The 17999-nt window shown below is 38.2% G+C and overlaps 1 protein-coding gene across 1 annotated transcript; it reads left to right on the forward strand.

The window, feature by feature from the left end:
• Positions 1 to 7781: 7781 nt before the first annotated feature.
• Positions 7782 to 17734, forward strand: cfap36 (cilia and flagella associated protein 36). Its single transcript, XM_016251204.1, has 8 exons — positions 7782 to 8056; positions 9514 to 9578; positions 9665 to 9763; positions 12865 to 12979; positions 13971 to 14058; positions 15037 to 15043; positions 15161 to 15256; positions 17107 to 17734. Exons 1-8 carry the CDS (start codon positions 7954 to 7956, stop codon positions 17188 to 17190), a joined length of 657 nt encoding a protein of 218 aa, XP_016106690.1. The 5' UTR covers positions 7782 to 7953; the 3' UTR covers positions 17191 to 17734.
• The last annotated feature ends 265 nt before the right edge of the window (positions 17735 to 17999 follow it).

Below are 17999 nucleotides of genomic sequence, written 5' to 3' on the forward strand. Positions count from 1 at the left end.
AATCATTTTAAAATATATTCAAATAGAAAGCAGTTATTTTAAATAGTAAAAATATTTCACAACATTACTGCTTTTGCTGTACTTTGGATCAAATAAATGCAGGATTGGTGAGCAGAAGAGACTTCTTTATAAAACATTAAAAATCTTACTGTTCACAAACTGTTGACTGGTAGGTTATATAGATTACAGAAATGTTATATTGTAATAACATTTCTGTCCCCCTCACTTCTGAAATGATGGCCACGCCCCTGGTTTGGCATCAGTATCTATGTTAAATAAATAAGTGGTATTCAATCTCAAGAGAGATTGAGAATGAAAAGGAAAGGTGTATGCCTAAAGAAATAGTAGTGGATCAATATTTGAAGCAAAAATAATTTTAACATTATTCAAATGTATACGGATGGGTCAGAACATCCAGATTCTGGGTATACAGCAGCAGTCATATATATATATATACGTATATATATATATATATATATATATTCCCTATTTGAAATATAGCACAGTTAAGAGGTTATCTAATGATGTATCTGTATTCACAACAGAAATGATGGCAATTCTAATGGCTTTGCAGTGGGGGGAAGAAATCAATATAAGTGTAGCAGTTTGTTCAGATTCATATTCAGTATTGAACATTTAAATAGTGGGAAATCAAATTTGATGACATTTGACAGAATTTATATAGAATAAACCAAACGGGAGTAAGAGTGGAGTTTTTATGGATACCTGCCCATAGAAGGGAATGAGGAGGTGGATAAGCTGGCCAGAAACAAGAGACTGACATAGAAATGAAGTAAAACAGAAGTGAAAGGTATTATTAAAACAGCAGTTGGAAGTATGTGGCAAGACGTATGGAACAAAGAGTCAAAAGTGAGACACTTATTTAGCATTCAACAGAAAGTGGGGATTGAAAGAAAGGTATATGGAAACAGAAGATACTGTTATAACCAGGATCCGTATAGGACACGCTAATCTTAATTATTCATTGCATATAATAGGAGAAAGTGAGTCAGATAGCTGCAGTTACTGTGGAATAATGCTCTTACAATGCTCTTACATTGTGAGGCCTATACTAGACAAAGAAAGCAGCTTGATATCCTCCTGACTACCAGGAAAAAACTGTTTTGTGAATTTAGTATTTTGTCATGTTCATTGCATTGTTTAGAGCATAAGAAAAAATGTGAAAATTAAAATTTTTGAAAAATGATATTTCATTCATATGTTATGCCTTGTCCTCTCTAGAGAACATCGGGACTTTACAAAGTCCTGTTTTTTAAGAAATAAAAAGACATGAATAAACATGAAAAGGCAAAAACTGTGGGATTTTTGTTTTAATCACAAATCAATTTTCATTTTTTTATACCAAACTTTATATAAAGACGATTCTCAACTATGTTATGAAAGACTTTTTTAATTTTTTATTATTCTTTATGCAAAATGTGTGTAAAATGGCCATAAACACGTTTTTCCATTATAAACTGTATCTAATTTGCATATTAATGGGGGCAACATAGAATGAACAAATAAGTGCAATAATGGGAGTAACAATTAGTAAGATTTTCATAATAATATCTCATATTTAATAGGAATATTGATACATAGGTTTTTCTCTATTCATTTGTTGTGTCTCCCAAAATGTGTAATAAACATGCTTTTAGTCCTGGTGTCCTCTACAGTGGACATGCATGAAATCAACGTCCGGTTTCATAACAGAAGGGCATATTTTGATTTGAAACCCCATAACATTTTCCTGAGGTGTTGATTTATGACAAACAATTTAAAAATGAGTCAGATTTAAATGATAATATCATATTTCCATAAGGGTGTTACATTTGATCACTAAATGAATGTCAGCCGTTGTTAAAGAGCAAGGAGAAGGAGCGCTCGCGGTGAAACATCCAATCATTTGGTGTGTCTGAAAAGCCCTGAATGTGCTCTGTACAGGACTCCAGACTTACAACTGTGACATGTACCGTCTCAGAGAAATTCACTAAAATATACTGTCCCCTACAGAGGACAAAAGTCCATAGCTGGTAGTCAGGAGGATATGGAAATCAACGACATTTCAGTTAAGAATATACTTCAGAATGCACAGAAATAGTTAAGGGTTTATGATTTTCTTCTAAAATATGTGAAAGATACAGATTTGATTAGAAGAATTAATAAAAAAAAATTTTATAGTATATAATATTTTCGTTCATTGAGACCTCACACTCCATCCCAGTAGGCGACGGAAATGCACAACCGCCACTAAACACAAAAGAAGAAGAAGAACGGGCCGGGCAGTGTTGCCAACTTAGCAATTTTGTTACTAAATGTAGCAGCTTTTCACACCACCCTAGCAACTTTTTCTTCCAAAAGCACCTCGCAACAAATGTAGCTATTTTTAAAATGTATTTGGCCATTTTTAGCAACTTTTGATAAGTGACTCAAACGATAAAAAGGCACACAATTTCCATCTAAATTACACAGAATGAGGAAACTAAAGATGCCTAGCAGCACACACACCACGTGAATTAAGTTAGCTGCTATTTGCAGTTGTTCAGTTTAATGAATAATTGTTCATTTATGATACACCTTAGCTTGTACCTGCGATTGTTGATCAGTTAGTACACTGTAAGAAAAACCTTGAGAAAAATGGAAAAGGTACTAGTAATTTTTCAGGAGATTATGTGTTATCTATTATCTGTTGTAACCCTGCAACCCGAAAACAGCAAATACAACGGGGTGTATGCAAGTAAAACCCCTTAACATAGTAGACTGTGCCCTATTTGTACAGACTCTTCTTAGAGTGTAGCATGATAACGAACTACTAATTCACTGCTTAAAACTATAATTGTTCAGAATGTTTAGGTCCCCCTCACTTCTGAAATGATGGCCACGCCCCTGGTTTGGCATCAGTATCTATGTTAAATAAATAAGTGGTATTCAATCTCAAGAGAGATTGAGAATGAAAAGGAAAGGTGTATGCCTAAAGAAATAGTAGTGGATCAATATTTGAAGCAAAAATAATTTTAACATTATTCAAATGTATACGGATGGGTCAGAACATCCAGATTCTGGGTATACAGCAGCAGTCATATATATATATATACGTATATATATATATATATATATATATTCCCTATTTGAAATATAGCACAGTTAAGAGGTTATCTAATGATGTATCTGTATTCACAACAGAAGTGATGGCAATTCTAATGGCTTTGCAGTGGGGGGAAGAAATCAATATAAGTGTAGCAGTTTGTTCAGATTCATATTCAGTATTGAACATTTAAATAGTGGGAAATCAAATTTGATGACATTTGACAGAATTTATATAGAATAAACCAAACGGGAGTAAGAGTGGAGTTTTTATGGATACCTGCCCATAGAAGGGAATGAGGAGGTGGATAAGCTGGCCAGAAACAAGAGACTGACATAGAAATGAAGTAAAACAGAAGTGAAAGGTATTATTAAAACAGCAGTTGGAAGTATGTGGCAAGACGTATGGAACAAAGAGTCAAAAGTGAGACACTTATTTAGCATTCAACAGAAAGTGGGGATTGAAAGAAAGGTATATGGAAACAGAAGATACTGTTATAACCAGGATCCGTATAGGACACGCTAATCTTAATTATTCATTGCATATAATAGGAGAAAGTGAGTCAGATAGCTGCAGTTACTGTGGAATAATGCTCTTACAATGCTCTTACATTGTGAGGCCTATACTAGACAAAGAAAGCAGCTTGATATCCTCCTGACTACCAGGAAAAAACTGTTTTGTGAATTTAGTATTTTGTCATGTTCATTGCATTGTTTAGAGCATAAGAAAAAATGTGAAAATTAAAATTTTTGAAAAATGATATTTCATTCATATGTTATGCCTTGTCCTCTCTAGAGAACATCGGGACTTTACAAAGTCCTGTTTTTTAAGAAATAAAAAGACATGAATAAACATGAAAAGGCAAAAACTGTGGGATTTTTGTTTTAATCACAAATCAATTTTCATTTTTTTATACCAAACTTTATATAAAGACGATTCTCAACTATGTTATGAAAGACTTTTTTAATTTTTTATTATTCTTTATGCAAAATGTGTGTAAAATGGCCATAAACACGTTTTTCCATTATAAACTGTATCTAATTTGCATATTAATGGGGGCAACATAGAATGAACAAATAAGTGCAATAATGGGAGTAACAATTAGTAAGATTTTCATAATAATATCTCATATTTAATAGGAATATTGATACATAGGTTTTTCTCTATTCATTTGTTGTGTCTCCCAAAATGTGTAATAAACATGCTTTTAGTCCTGGTGTCCTCTACAGTGGACATGCATGAAATCAACGTCCGGTTTCATAACAGAAGGGCATATTTTGATTTGAAACCCCATAACATTTTCCTGAGGTGTTGATTTATGACAAACAATTTAAAAATGAGTCAGATTTAAATGATAATATCATATTTCCATAAGGGTGTTACATTTGATCACTAAATGAATGTCAGCCGTTGTTAAAGAGCAAGGAGAAGGAGCGCTCGCGGTGAAACATCCAATCATTTGGTGTGTCTGAAAAGCCCTGAATGTGCTCTGTACAGGACTCCAGACTTACAACTGTGGCATGTACCGTCTCAGAGAAATTCACTAAAATATGCTGTCCCCTACAGAGGACAAAAGTCCATAGCTGGTAGTCAGGAGGATATGGAAATCAACGACATTTCAGTTAAGAATATACTTCAGAATGCACAGAAATAGTTAAGGGTTTATGATTTTCTTCTAAAATATGTGAAAGATACAGATTTGATTAGAAGAATTAATAAAAAAAAATTTTATAGTATATAATATTTTCGTTCATTGAGACCTCACACTCCATCCCAGTAGGCGACGGAAATGCACAACCGCCACTAAACACAAAAGAAGAAGAAGAACGGGCCGGGCAGTGTTGCCAACTTAGCAATTTTGTTACTAAATGTAGCAGCTTTTCACACCACCCTAGCAACTTTTTCTTCCAAAAGCGAGTAAGAGTGGAGTTTTTATGGATACCTGCCCATAGAAGGGAATGAGGAGGTGGATAAGCTGGCCAGAAACAAGAGACTGACATAGAAATGAAGTAAAACAGAAGTGAAAGGTATTATTAAAACAGCAGTTGGAAGTATGTGGCAAGACGTATGGAACAAAGAGTCAAAAGTGAGACACTTATTTAGCATTCAACAGAAAGTGGGGATTGAAAGAAAGGTATATGGAAACAGAAGATACTGTTATAACCAGGATCCGTATAGGACACGCTAATCTTAATTATTCATTGCATATAATAGGAGAAAGTGAGTCAGATAGCTGCAGTTACTGTGGAATAATGCTCTTACAATGCTCTTACATTGTGAGGCCTATACTAGACAAAGAAAGCAGCTTGATATCCTCCTGACTACCAGGAAAAAACTGTTTTGTGAATTTAGTATTTTGTCATGTTCATTGCATTGTTTAGAGCATAAGAAAAAATGTGAAAATTAAAATTTTTGAAAAATGATATTTCATTCATATGTTATGCCTTGTCCTCTCTAGAGAACATCGGGACTTTACAAAGTCCTGTTTTTTAAGAAATAAAAAGACATGAATAAACATGAAAAGGCAAAAACTGTGGGATTTTTGTTTTAATCACAAATCAATTTTCATTTTTTTATACCAAACTTTATATAAAGACGATTCTCAACTATGTTATGAAAGACTTTTTTAATTTTTTATTATTCTTTATGCAAAATGTGTGTAAAATGGCCATAAACACGTTTTTCCATTATAAACTGTATCTAATTTGCATATTAATGGGGGCAACATAGAATGAACAAATAAGTGCAATAATGGGAGTAACAATTAGTAAGATTTTCATAATAATATCTCATATTTAATAGGAATATTGATACATAGGTTTTTCTCTATTCATTTGTTGTGTCTCCCAAAATGTGTAATAAACATGCTTTTAGTCCTGGTGTCCTCTACAGTGGACATGCATGAAATCAACGTCCGGTTTCATAACAGAAGGGCATATTTTGATTTGAAACCCCATAACATTTTCCTGAGGTGTTGATTTATGACAAACAATTTAAAAATGAGTCAGATTTAAATGATAATATCATATTTCCATAAGGGTGTTACATTTGATCACTAAATGAATGTCAGCCGTTTTTAAAGAGCAAGGAGAAGGAGCGCTCGCGGTGAAACATCCAATCATTTGGTGTGTCTGAAAAGCCCTGAATGTGCTCTGTACAGGACTCCAGACTTACAACTGTGACATGTACCGTCTCAGAGAAATTCACTAAAATATACTGTCCCCTACAGAGGACAAAAGTCCATAGCTGGTAGTCAGGAGGATATGGAAATCAACGACATTTCAGTTAAGAATATACTTCAGAATGCACAGAAATAGTTAAGGGTTTATGATTTTCTTCTAAAATATGTGAAAGATACAGATTTGATTAGAAGAATTAATAAAAAAAAATTTTATAGTATATAATATTTTCGTTCATTGAGACCTCACACTCCATCCCAGTAGGCGACGGAAATGCACAACCGCCACTAAACACAAAAGAAGAAGAAGAACGGGCCGGGCAGTGTTGCCAACTTAGCAGCTGTCCCCTACAGAGGACAAAAGTCCATAGCTGGTAGTCAGGAGGATATGGAAATCAACGACATTTCAGTTAAGAATATACTTCAGAATGCACAGAAATAGTTAAGGGTTTATGATTTTCTTCTAAAATATGTGAAAGATACAGATTTGATTAGAAGAATTAATAAAAAAAAATTTTTATAGTATATAATATTTTCGTTCATTGAGACCTCACACTCCATCCCAGTAGGCGACGGAAATGCACAACCGCCACTAAACACAAAAGAAGAAGAAGAACGGGCCGGGCAGTGTTGCCAACTTAGCAATTTTGTTACTAAATGTAGCAGCTTTTCACACCACCCTAGCAACTTTTTCTTCCAAAAGCACCTCGCAACAAATGTAGCTATTTTTAAAATGTATTTGGCCATTTTTAGCAACTTTTGATAAGTGACTCAAACGATAAAAAGGCACACAATTTCCATCTAAATTACACAGAATGAGGAAACTAAAGATGCCTAGCAGCACACACACCACGTGAATTAAGTTAGCTGCTATTTGCAGTTGTTCAGTTTAATGAATAATTGTTCATTTATGATACACCTTAGCTTGTACCTGCGATTGTTGATCAGTTAGTACACTGTAAGAAAAACCTTGAGAAAAATGGAAAAGGTACTAGTAATTTTTCAGGAGATTATGTGTTATCTATTATCTGTTGTAACCCTGCAACCCGAAAACAGCAAATACAACGGGGTGTATGCAAGTAAAACCCCTTAACATAGTAGACTGTGCCCTATTTGTACAGACTCTTCTTAGAGTGTAGCATGATAACGAACTACTAATACACTGCTTAAAACTATAACTGTTCAGAATGTTTAGTTGTATTTGTTTATTAGCTCATAAAAAAATAAATAATTGTAATGGTTTAAAAAATGTGTAAGTGTTCAATAATTCAATGTTGTATTCAAAAATACAGTTATTTATATTTTGAAATGATATAATGTATTTATAATCTAAATAACATATCAAATGTATTTTTTGCTGAGATTTGATGTAGTGACATTTTTTGCGTCACAACGTCATTTAGCAACAAATCGACCTTCCTTTAGCAGCTTCCCCTGAGCATTAGTTGGCCGCACTGGGCCCGGGGCCCTCGCCTCGCTCCGGCGCAGGAGGTGGCGGTGCTTCGCCGAGCACTGGGGCTCGCGTCCCGGCTGAAGAAGCAGAAGTGACGGCCGCAGTGACGCACCGGTTGCTAGGGCTGCAGATTATGTTGCACACATCCGGGGTGGCCGCGGCTCGTGCGCTCGCCTGTGTTTGTAACGCAGTTCTCTCCACAGGCGCGGAGTAACGCGCGCGGCGATGTGAGTGATCATGGCCGATGACAGCGAGTGGGTGCTGGAGAGCATCGCGGGATACCTGAGCAGCCCAGACTGGCTCATCCCGCTGGCAGACTTCACGGAGAACAAATGCTCAGGTATTACGCGCAGAACGCCGCAGATGCGTGCGCATTTTCGCTTCTAGATGAGCTGTTCTTTACGCATGCCTATTGTATGGCAAGCCGGTTTTATCTTAAAATATTAGTAATTGCATTTTTACTGGTAAGAATGCCATTTAGAGAGCTCTCTAATTCAATTACAGAGCTCTGCAATTAAACATATCTTTAATGTGTTTTTTAATGATAAACATTGCATTTTTACTAGTAGTAAGAAAAACCTTGAGAAAAATGGAAAAGGTACTAGTAATTTTTCAGGAGATTATGTGTTATCTATTATCTGTTGTAACCCTGCAACCCGAAAACACCACATACAACGGGGTGTATGCAAGTAAAACCCCTTAACATAGTAGACTGTGCCCTATTTGTACAGACCCTTCTTAGAGTGTAGCATGATAACGAACTACTAATACACTGCTTAAAACTATAATTGTTCAGAATGTTTAGTTGTATTTGTTTATTAGCTCATAAAAAAATAAATAATTGTAATGGTTTAAAAAATGTGTAAGTGTTCAATAATTCAATGTTGTATTCAAAAATACAGTTATTTATATTTTGAAATGATATAATGTATTTATAATCTAAATAACATATCAAATGTATTTTTTGCTGAGATTTGATGTAGTGACATTTTTTGCGTCACAACGTCATTTAGCAACAAATCGACCTTCCTTTAGCAGCTTCCCCTGAGCATTAGTTGGCCGCACTGGGCCCGGGGCCCTCGCCTCGCTCCGGCGCAGGAGGTGGCGGTGCTTCGCCGAGCACTGGGGCTCGCGTCCCGGCTGAAGAAGCAGAAGTGACGGCCGCAGTGACGCACCGGTTGCTAGGGCTGCAGATTATGTTGCACACATCCGGGGTGGCCGCGGCTCGTGCGCTCGCCTGTGTTTGTAACGCAGTTCTCTCCACAGGCGCGGAGTAACGCGCGCGGCGATGTGAGTGATCATGGCCGATGACAGCGAGTGGGTGCTGGAGAGCATCGCGGGATACCTGAGCAGCCCAGACTGGCTCATCCCGCTGGCAGACTTCACGGAGAACAAATGCTCAGGTATTACGCGCAGAACGCCGCAGATGCGTGCGCATTTTCGCTTCTAGATGAGCTGTTCTTTACGCATGCCTATTGTATGGCAAGCCGGTTTTATCTTAAAATATTAGTAATTGCATTTTTACTGGTAAGAATGCCATTTAGAGAGCTCTCTAATTCAATTACAGAGCTCTGCAATTAAACATATCTTTAATGTGTTTTTTAATGATAAACATTGCATTTTTACTAGTAAGAATTAAATCGGAGAGCTTTTAGTTACTAGTAAAAAAATGTGATTAGAGAGCTCTCTATTTGGATTTTAAGCATGCAACTACTACGAGTAACACTGGGAATATTGTAAGCTAAAGCGGCTTGCCGTAATATTGTTGATGTGTTGGTGTGTTTGGTGTGGTTTCAGTGTTTGATGATGAGGATGAGAATAAGCTGACGTACACGGACATCCATCAGCAGTACAAGCAGCTGGTGAGAGCCGCTCTGAATGGCTTCTGGTGAGTGAGTGAATGAGTGCACTGTTCTGATCTGATCTGATCTGTTGTGATTGATTGGAGGTGGAGCGGCTGCTGCAGAACCACATGCAGGAGGTGGGCATCAGTGAGCAGCAGTTTCTGCACGCCTGCTCCTCTTTCAGCAAGACTAAGACTCTACAGGTAAGAGGCCGAGGGTAGCGTCTCGTGCAACCACAGCCCTGTGCGCTGGACTGATCACTGAGCGCTGTAGCGGGGTTCAGACGCGCTCTTCCATTGTTTATTGTGCTGATCTGATGGAGCTTGCGCTGGGCTTTGCTCTGTGTTCAGGGGAGAAGAGTTTTCCTGGAGGCTGCCGTTTCAGAAACGCATTTCTTCGACCCTATAGTTCATTTTATTATTATGTTTTGTACCCAGATAGCACACATACGTCTGCAAGATGTTTTTAAAGATCGCTTAAACCGGAAAGCATCTGCTGTGTACAAGCATCTGACAGACGTCAGTTTTACATGCATTCATGAACATCTTAAAGACATCTAATAAACGTCTTTTTGACATCTGACAGAAAGCATCCTATAGAGGTAATGCAGATGAGCAAACACTCTAAAAAATGCATCTTCCAGATGTAAATGCAGACGTCAAATAGACGTGTGCTATCAGGGATATGCGTGTATTAGCGGCTCATACTATTTGATAGCACTTGCTATTCAGTTCTGTATATGATTATTTTTTTAAGGAAATATGTAGTTGTTTAATTGTAGCCTATACACTTTTATTATTGTCCTGGCCAACTCCTAACCCTAAACACACCCGTTGGTAACCCTCTTGAAATATTTATTATTTATATTTATTTCAGTGAGGAAAGCTGACCGTGTCTATGGTATTATAGTCTACACAGCATTCATATATTAATTGTAAATGATTATTATTGTAATGACTGTCCCTGCATCAGTAGGATAGTCTTGTAATAAAGTCTGGGACAGATTTTAAGGATCAGTTCTGCTTAAAAAGACGCGATCTAGTTCTGTTGAGGTGAAATAAGCTGCTCCAGAGCAGGTTTAAGTTTACGGAGCTGTTGCTATGACAGCAACTCCGGGATCAGCTTCGAGGAACCAAACAATCCGAGATCAGGCCAAACCATCAACAATCACATCCAGCTAACGGAGTCAGCCGCGTACGAAGAACGGGCCCCTGCTGCTTGTTGCTAGGAGATGCATGACAAATGAAAACAATATGGGCGAATTCCAAACAGAAGTGAGCATCCCTATGCCCTACTCCCTCCGAAGGGCAGAGCCCTTGAAGTGTGTTCTATGAAGGGTGCAGGGCATTACTGTCTCATAGAAGCGTTGTTGAAGAAGAATGTTACCTTCTTCAGCATTCAGCACTCCGCCAGTTGTTGCAAATAGCCTAAATATTTCTTCTTATCATTATTATTTTATTCAAATATTGTCTAATTGTGTCTTATTTACTATTAAACTTTTTCAAACTGAACTTGCTTACACTGCCGTCTTGAATCATATTTCTATCACTGACGAAAAATATTTTGTCTTGCATTAAAATAGACAAATTTAATTAGCCTATTCTATTTACGTTTGTATGTGAACTCGAAATCAACCCCAACTTTGCTTTAAAAAGCATCGCAAGATCTCCTAACCGAAGATCACATGATCACTAATGGAAATCACATCCGTGAAGTGACCATCGCATGCTCCCTTCGCTAACGGACCTCTTCGTTTGGAACGTCCCCTTCCCAAAGTGCAAAAAAGCTGTTTGGAATTCGCCCTATGTGTTCTAAAATCGGCTGAAAATATCAAACGTTTGATCTCCTTTGACTGGGTGGAATCATACACTATGTGAATTTCTATGGAATCTGTCGACTCAAATCTGCAGACTGGCTCTGACTGGCTTTGGCAACTAGCGTCGACTTCTCCAGACTGTAAATTGGCGTTAGTGTACTCCAGGCTTTTGCCGCAGCGCTTCACGTCTGATGTGTGACACGCATTACAAAGTGCAGTAAATGGTGAAACAATTGCGCTACATGTTAGTGTGTGTAAGTGCATTAATAAATGTAAAATAAATACCAGTTTACAACATCCAGCAGCAACTGTTTTGCACAGCTAAATAGGCTAAATGGAGATGGCTGACACCCCCTCAAACACTCAAGTTCAAGCCAGCTCTTGCATTAAAAATAAGATGGAAAGATGAAAAAAGAATAGTTTGCATGGATCTAGTCTTTGCATCTGTTTAAATCAGGTCTCCTCTGTTGGAATAGAGCTGGCTAGATGGTGCTGTCCTAGAAATGCGGTCGTGAAGCTGCAGTCTCCGGTTGTGCAGGATCATACTATTGGTTTAGGGTTCTGTTCAGGACGTGTTCAGCTGCACACAATACTTCAGTTGTGGTGTTTGGTTTGGAAGCGTCCCGGCCTGATCCTGCAGCTTCTGGACTGAGAAGAAGCTTGAGTCGCTGTGACACATGCAGGTTAAGGCAGTCGACGGAGATTAGTTAACTGGGTTAGTGAGGTTGACCTGTGAGATTGACCTGGAAACTACCGGCCCTGATCGGCTGAAGACGCAGCGCTGAGGCCCTGTCATGCCAAATGCAGATATTCACAGTAAACAAGAGTTACTGTGTTCACACAGCCAGCGACAAACGTAGGATCTGAGCTCTGTGGATCACACATACAGGGATGCTGCAGCTACTAGTTTTTTACTGAATTATTTACTTCAGTAAAAAAAAGTGATTTGCTTGAAGTGTTCAACCAGCATCCACACTTTTGCTTTAAGACAGTCGATCCACATCAATGTTTTTAGTCACATTCACTTTGCACTGCGTTATTTCACCACTTTCCTCTTTACTGTTACACCTTCCATCCAAAATGATAAACTGAGAATGAACCTATTTAATGATGTTTCAATTGGTCTTTCCTCTGTTGAGCGTTAAACATGCTTCATTTCAAACACGTCTCGATTGCAATTATTCCTCTTACATTCTCTTACTTTTCAGCTCAAATAGAGCGTTTTATTTGTAGTTTATATTGATTCTTGTGTTGTGACGAGAAACAATGTTATTGATACGGTTGATTTTCAGTGGGAGCTTCACACGGTTGTCATCTGATCACTGGATCTCTCTGTCAGAGTTTAGCTGACTGTAATAATAATGCACCCTGTACTGACAATGAGATCCTAATGCTTTTCCTCCATCCATGTGTGTGTGTGTGTGGGTTTGGTTCTGCGTGTAAGGGTCATGTGATGCGATGGCTGACTGTGTTTTCTTGTTCGATCAGGCTGTTTTCCAGCCAGTTGTCGCTACAGATGATTTTCAGATGTTTCGCTCTCTGATGGTCCAGAAGAACATGGAGCTTCAGCTGCAGGCTCTGCATGTCATCAAAGAGAGAAACGGTACTCAACACGTCTAGAGTTGCACGTGTGATTACTTCATTACATGTATTATATTTGACATGGCTCTCACATAAAACCAGCTCCCATTTTTCAGGAGATGATGGAGTAAATATGGAAGCCTGTTCTGCCATGGGATAAAATAAATAAATAAATAGCCTTTTTTGTTTAAATTCTGATATTTTGACTTGAATTCTGAGCCAGAATTGCGAGATGTAAACTCAGAATTGCAAGAAAAAAGTCAGGATTCTGAATTTGTCTCAAAATTTTGAGTTGTGAAATAAAAAAATTATTTTTTATCCCACGGCTTCCACAAGAATCTGTCAGTCAGTGTCTAATTTGTTTGTAAATTCAATCATTACTATTAATTATTACTATTATTATTAAAATGTTTCATTAATGCTGACCTGCACCTTCACATAGATTTTATTGTGAGTGAAGCAGAATGTGTGGGTCTGCAGAGCTGTGGCTGTCTTACACTATCTCTCTCTCTGTGTCTGTGTGTGTGTGTGTGTGTGTGTGTGTCTCTGTGTGTGTGTGTGTGTGTGTGTCTGTGTCTCTGTGTGTGTGTGTGTGTGTGTGTCTGTGTCTCTGTGTGTGTGTGTGTGTGTGTGTCTGTGTCTCTGTGTGTGTGTGTGTGTGTGTGTCTGTGTCTCTGTGTGTGTGTGTGTGTGTGTGTCTGTGTCTCTGTGTGTGTGTGTGTGTGTGTGTCTGTGTCTCTGTGTGTGTGTGTGTGTGTGTGTCTGTGTCTCTGTGTGTGTGTGTGTGTGTGTGTCTGTGTGTGTGTGTGTGTCTCTCTGTGTGTGTGTGTGTGTGTGCGTGTCTCTGTGTGTGTGTGCGTCTGTGTCTGTCTGTCTGTCTGTCTGGGTGTGTCTCTCTGTCTGTGTGTGTGTGTGTGTGTATGTGTGTCTCTGTCTGTGTGTGTGTGTGTGTGTTTCTGTCTCTGTCTGTGTGTGTGTGTCTCTGTCTGTGTGTGTGTGTCTCTGTGTTACAGGAGGGCTGCCCGAGTGTCTGACAGACGGCGTGGACGTCGTGAGTGAACTCGAGCAGCGGGAAATGAAGATTCTTCAGGAGGTTCTCAAGTAATTTCCAATCATGACCTGCGCTGGCATCATACGTGCTGCTTGTATAACGAGCAGGTTTTCCCGAGCACTGTCAATAAGAACAAAGGAAATTATTGTTTTGTTGTATTTATATAATATAATAAAGAGTCCTGTCAATTTTGAGTTTGGTAGTATCAGTAGTATACAGAAATCGAATAATCAAATGTAAAATAAAACACAGCATAGTCTTTACTGTATGAATTAAATATAAATTGGTTCTTTTTAAAGATTCAAAAGTTATTCAGACAGTGTTTATAAATATGTAAATAAATAATTTTGTATGTTTTTATTGTGCTATGTGACGTGCATCTTTAGACAGTGTGCGAGGAAAATCACCTGAAAGTTTGAATTGACATGACTTATAAATGCATGCAAATAATAAACTTGTGTGGTGATACAGATCATAACCATGAAATCCCCCACCTCTAATCTATATGTAGAGCCGCTGTGAGGTGTTTAGACCGTACTAGCTTGTTCTGACCATCTCCGTTTCAATCACCCTTGCACAAGTGCTTTATTGATGTTTTGATGACAGTAATGTTGCTGCTAGAGAAGATGAGGGTGACTGTCTGATTCACAGTGAAATGATCATCATCTGAACGTTTGATCGTAATGTGTGTGTTTTGGTGTCATTCAGTGAAGGTTGAGTCTTTTATCGTAGTGCACTTCCTCATGTTGTGTCTAGATAGATGAGGGAGATTAAAGTGTCCAGGAGGACACATTCAGGACTGATGGCTTGTCCACTTCATGTGTTTTGCTCACGTCCGTATGTGGTTTTACTGGTGCAGTCACAAAATGTTCCTGACCCTTTTAATGGCAGTGAATGGTGAGAACTTTCAGCTTTACTGAAGTTGCATCTTGTTTTAAAGCTTGAAGAGAAGGTCACTATTCACTGTCATTATACAATCAAACACAAACTGGACATATTTACCTTTCTGGTTTTGTGTTCTGGAAAAGAAGGAGGGTGAACAACAGCAGGGTGTAATCTGACCCTTCAGCAGCAGGAGCAAGCAGGACCATGTTCTGAAGTCCTGCAGATCTGTGCTGCTCCTGATGGCTCGTGTCTTTCTGCTCTCCACAGACCAACGGCACGACAGACGCTAAAGAGCTGAAGCTAAAGGAGTCTGAGTCTGCAGCCGTCAGGAGTTCAGCTGCAGCCACACCGTCATGTGAGTGTGTTAGTGTGTGCGTGAGTGTGTGTGTGTGTGATCACATCTGACACCTCACAAACTCACACCTGAAGCACATCTGTTGATGAGTGTGAATGTGTGTGCGTGTGTGTGTGTGTGTGTGTGTGTGTGTGAGAGTGTGTGTGAGAGTAGGGCCGTTTCTAGGCGTAGGCGAGCTAGGCGGGTGCCACCAGCTGAAGGGGCACCAATGAGCGCACGTACTGGCACTTTCAGCAGGGTTGTGATAAAGGGTGGCACGGTCACCCTGAAATATGACTGCCGCCCCCACTGGATCACCCAACATTATTGGGCTAGAGTACTGTCAATCTGACGAGGCCTGTATGCCACTAGATCAGAGTGCTGTCAATCTCTGCCTGAGTGTTGCATGCAAAGTTTGCATTTGGAGCGCGCAACAACGCCATTAGATCAGTGCGCTTTGGCAAGGTAACACTTTTTTTTGCCATGCAATAAAGCTAAGTTCAAAGGCCAATTTAAAATATTGGTACAGTAAATAAAGTGCACACAATCAGTATTTTGTTTAGGCAGTATTTGTGGCAGTTTTGTGGCACATTTGTCCAAAAGGTGTGTGTTTTTTGCGCCAATGCATTGTTAAAGGATCAGCGTGTCATGTAATATTCCCATATAAATTTTAACATCCAATTTAAAATATATTTGTATAGTAAAATTCGCTAATTCACGAGATCAATACATCCTTTATTAGACCGCTTTGTCGAGTTAAATGCATCCTTACGGAGGTGTCGAAATGCTAAATCAATTCATTCACTTCCAACAGCGCTTAATGGGAGCATCGTCATAGAGGGCACAGCGTCATGTTATTTAAAGGGAGCGCGTTAACGAGTAGCAAATGATTAAGTAGCAAAAATCTAATTATTGAGAAAATCATCTTTAAAGATGTCCAAATGAAGTTCTTAGCAATGCATATTACTAATCCAACATTAAATTTTGATATATTTACAGTAGGACATTTACAAAATATCTTCATGGAACATGATCTTTACTTAATATCCTAATGATTTTTGGCATAAAAGAAAATTGGATCATTTTGACCCATACAATGTATTGTTGGCTATTGCTACAAATATCCCCCAGCGACACTGCTTCTGTGCTGCAGGGCCACATATATAACCTCTGTCCAAATCATCCACGCACCCGATTCATTTCTAATATTTGATTATTATGACTTAAACTGGAAGGAAATTACACAGTTGAGAGGAGAGACATGCTTTAAGTGCGTCTGGTTTTGTGCGAGAGCAAAGGAAATCCACGTGTGAGCGGAGAGATTCGCACATTATATTAATGTGCTTTCATGCTACAACACGCAGTTGGAATGTCAAACCCGCAGAGGTTTCTGCACATGGGAAGATAATATCTAGATTTTTCACTTGAACATCATTAAATGGTTCTGAATTGGTGCTGGGAACAAGAATATGCTGTTTTTCCCCTCACTGCCTCATTTTGACTGGTCTTATGAAACACTTTTGATACAGTGATTTGAAAAGCACCAATAATACGCTACCATGTTGGTGTTGGGATTTCTGCTTTTCTGCAGTCTCGTTGTAGTGTCAGCTGATGAAAAGAGCAAAATGAACCAGTTTTCTCCTACAATTAACATGAACTGAAAACATCTCAGGAAATTTAGTTTAGTGTTCCATGAGTCTTTTTGGGACAGTTGAATGTGTTGTAATTTGTCTGATAAATTGCAGGGTTTTTTTCTAATTGTTGATTCCTTATTCATGTTTACGTTTAAATTTTAATGTTAGCAATTAATCTCACCTAACATGATTTTGCAATTAATGGCAGCTGGAAATAATCATTTTAATAATCATTTCTTTTCAAGGAAATATCTGTTGAAGAGAAGAAGAAATTGCAGAAAAGAAAACATCTGGCAGAGAAGCTCAAAGAAGAAGTCATCAAGAAATGAAGTCGTCTCTGTGATCGTAGAGCGGGAAACAGAGTTTTACTGTGGCTAAACACAGAAAAGAAAGACATGGATGAATACAATTTTGTATATTGTTTAATTAATATTTTTTTATGTACCTGTAGGTCTGCCAAACACAGATTAGTCGGTGATCTCACGTTACTTTATATAAACTCCAACAGCTGTGGCGCTGAGAGATGATAGTCATCAGACGTGTCTGTAGCACCAGTGAATTACACAGGTCAGAGGCGATGGACTTGTGTCAGACATGTTGACCTCCATGTTTGTGTGCCCAAATCTCTTTGCATGATCAGTTTATTGACACAGTGAATGCAGTGTTTGTACATCCGTCTGTCTGTCTGTTTGTTTCTGCAACATGTTAAAATCTTTACTTACTGAATTATTGTTATGCATTATGGGGACACTCACATACTATACATATACTCATATATATATATATGCTCATGTTTTACTATGTCATTTCATGAAGTGTGCACAGATGTTTGATGAAATTACCAAATAAAGGATCATTTGTAATCATTAGAAAGAAAAGTGTTCTTCATGTGTACCATATATTGTGTTTTATACAATAGTGTCTGTGCAGTCAAGTCAAAATATTGCCAAATATCAAGTGTTCACGCTGATTGTTATGGGCAGAGTGAAGTAATTAACGGTGGAAACAAGCAAGGTCCAGTGTACTTGAAAGGTGTAACTCAAGCTCAAAATTCATTCATTTCATTAAAAACCATTAAAATATATAGAGAAGTTTGTGTTTTTAATGTATATAAATGTTACATTTTAGCATTTTCAGC

This window comes from Sinocyclocheilus grahami, unplaced genomic scaffold (assembly GCF_001515645.1).
Source record: "Sinocyclocheilus grahami isolate Dianchi unplaced genomic scaffold, SAMN03320097.WGS_v1.1 scaffold1034.1, whole genome shotgun sequence".
In the NCBI taxonomy this organism is placed as follows: Eukaryota; Metazoa; Chordata; class Actinopteri; order Cypriniformes; family Cyprinidae; genus Sinocyclocheilus; species Sinocyclocheilus grahami.

Coding starts and splice junctions, on each gene's coding strand:
- cfap36 (XM_016251204.1), top strand. CDS start 7,954: ATGGCCGATGACAGCGAGTGGGTGCTGGAGAGCATCGCGGGATACCTG. Junction 9,579..9,664: donor ATCAGCAGTACAAGCAGCTG/GTGAGAGCCGCT, acceptor GATTGATTGGAG/GTGGAGCGGCTGCTGCAGAA. Junction 12,980..13,970: donor TGTCATCAAAGAGAGAAACG/GTACTCAACACG, acceptor TCTGTGTTACAG/GAGGGCTGCCCGAGTGTCTG.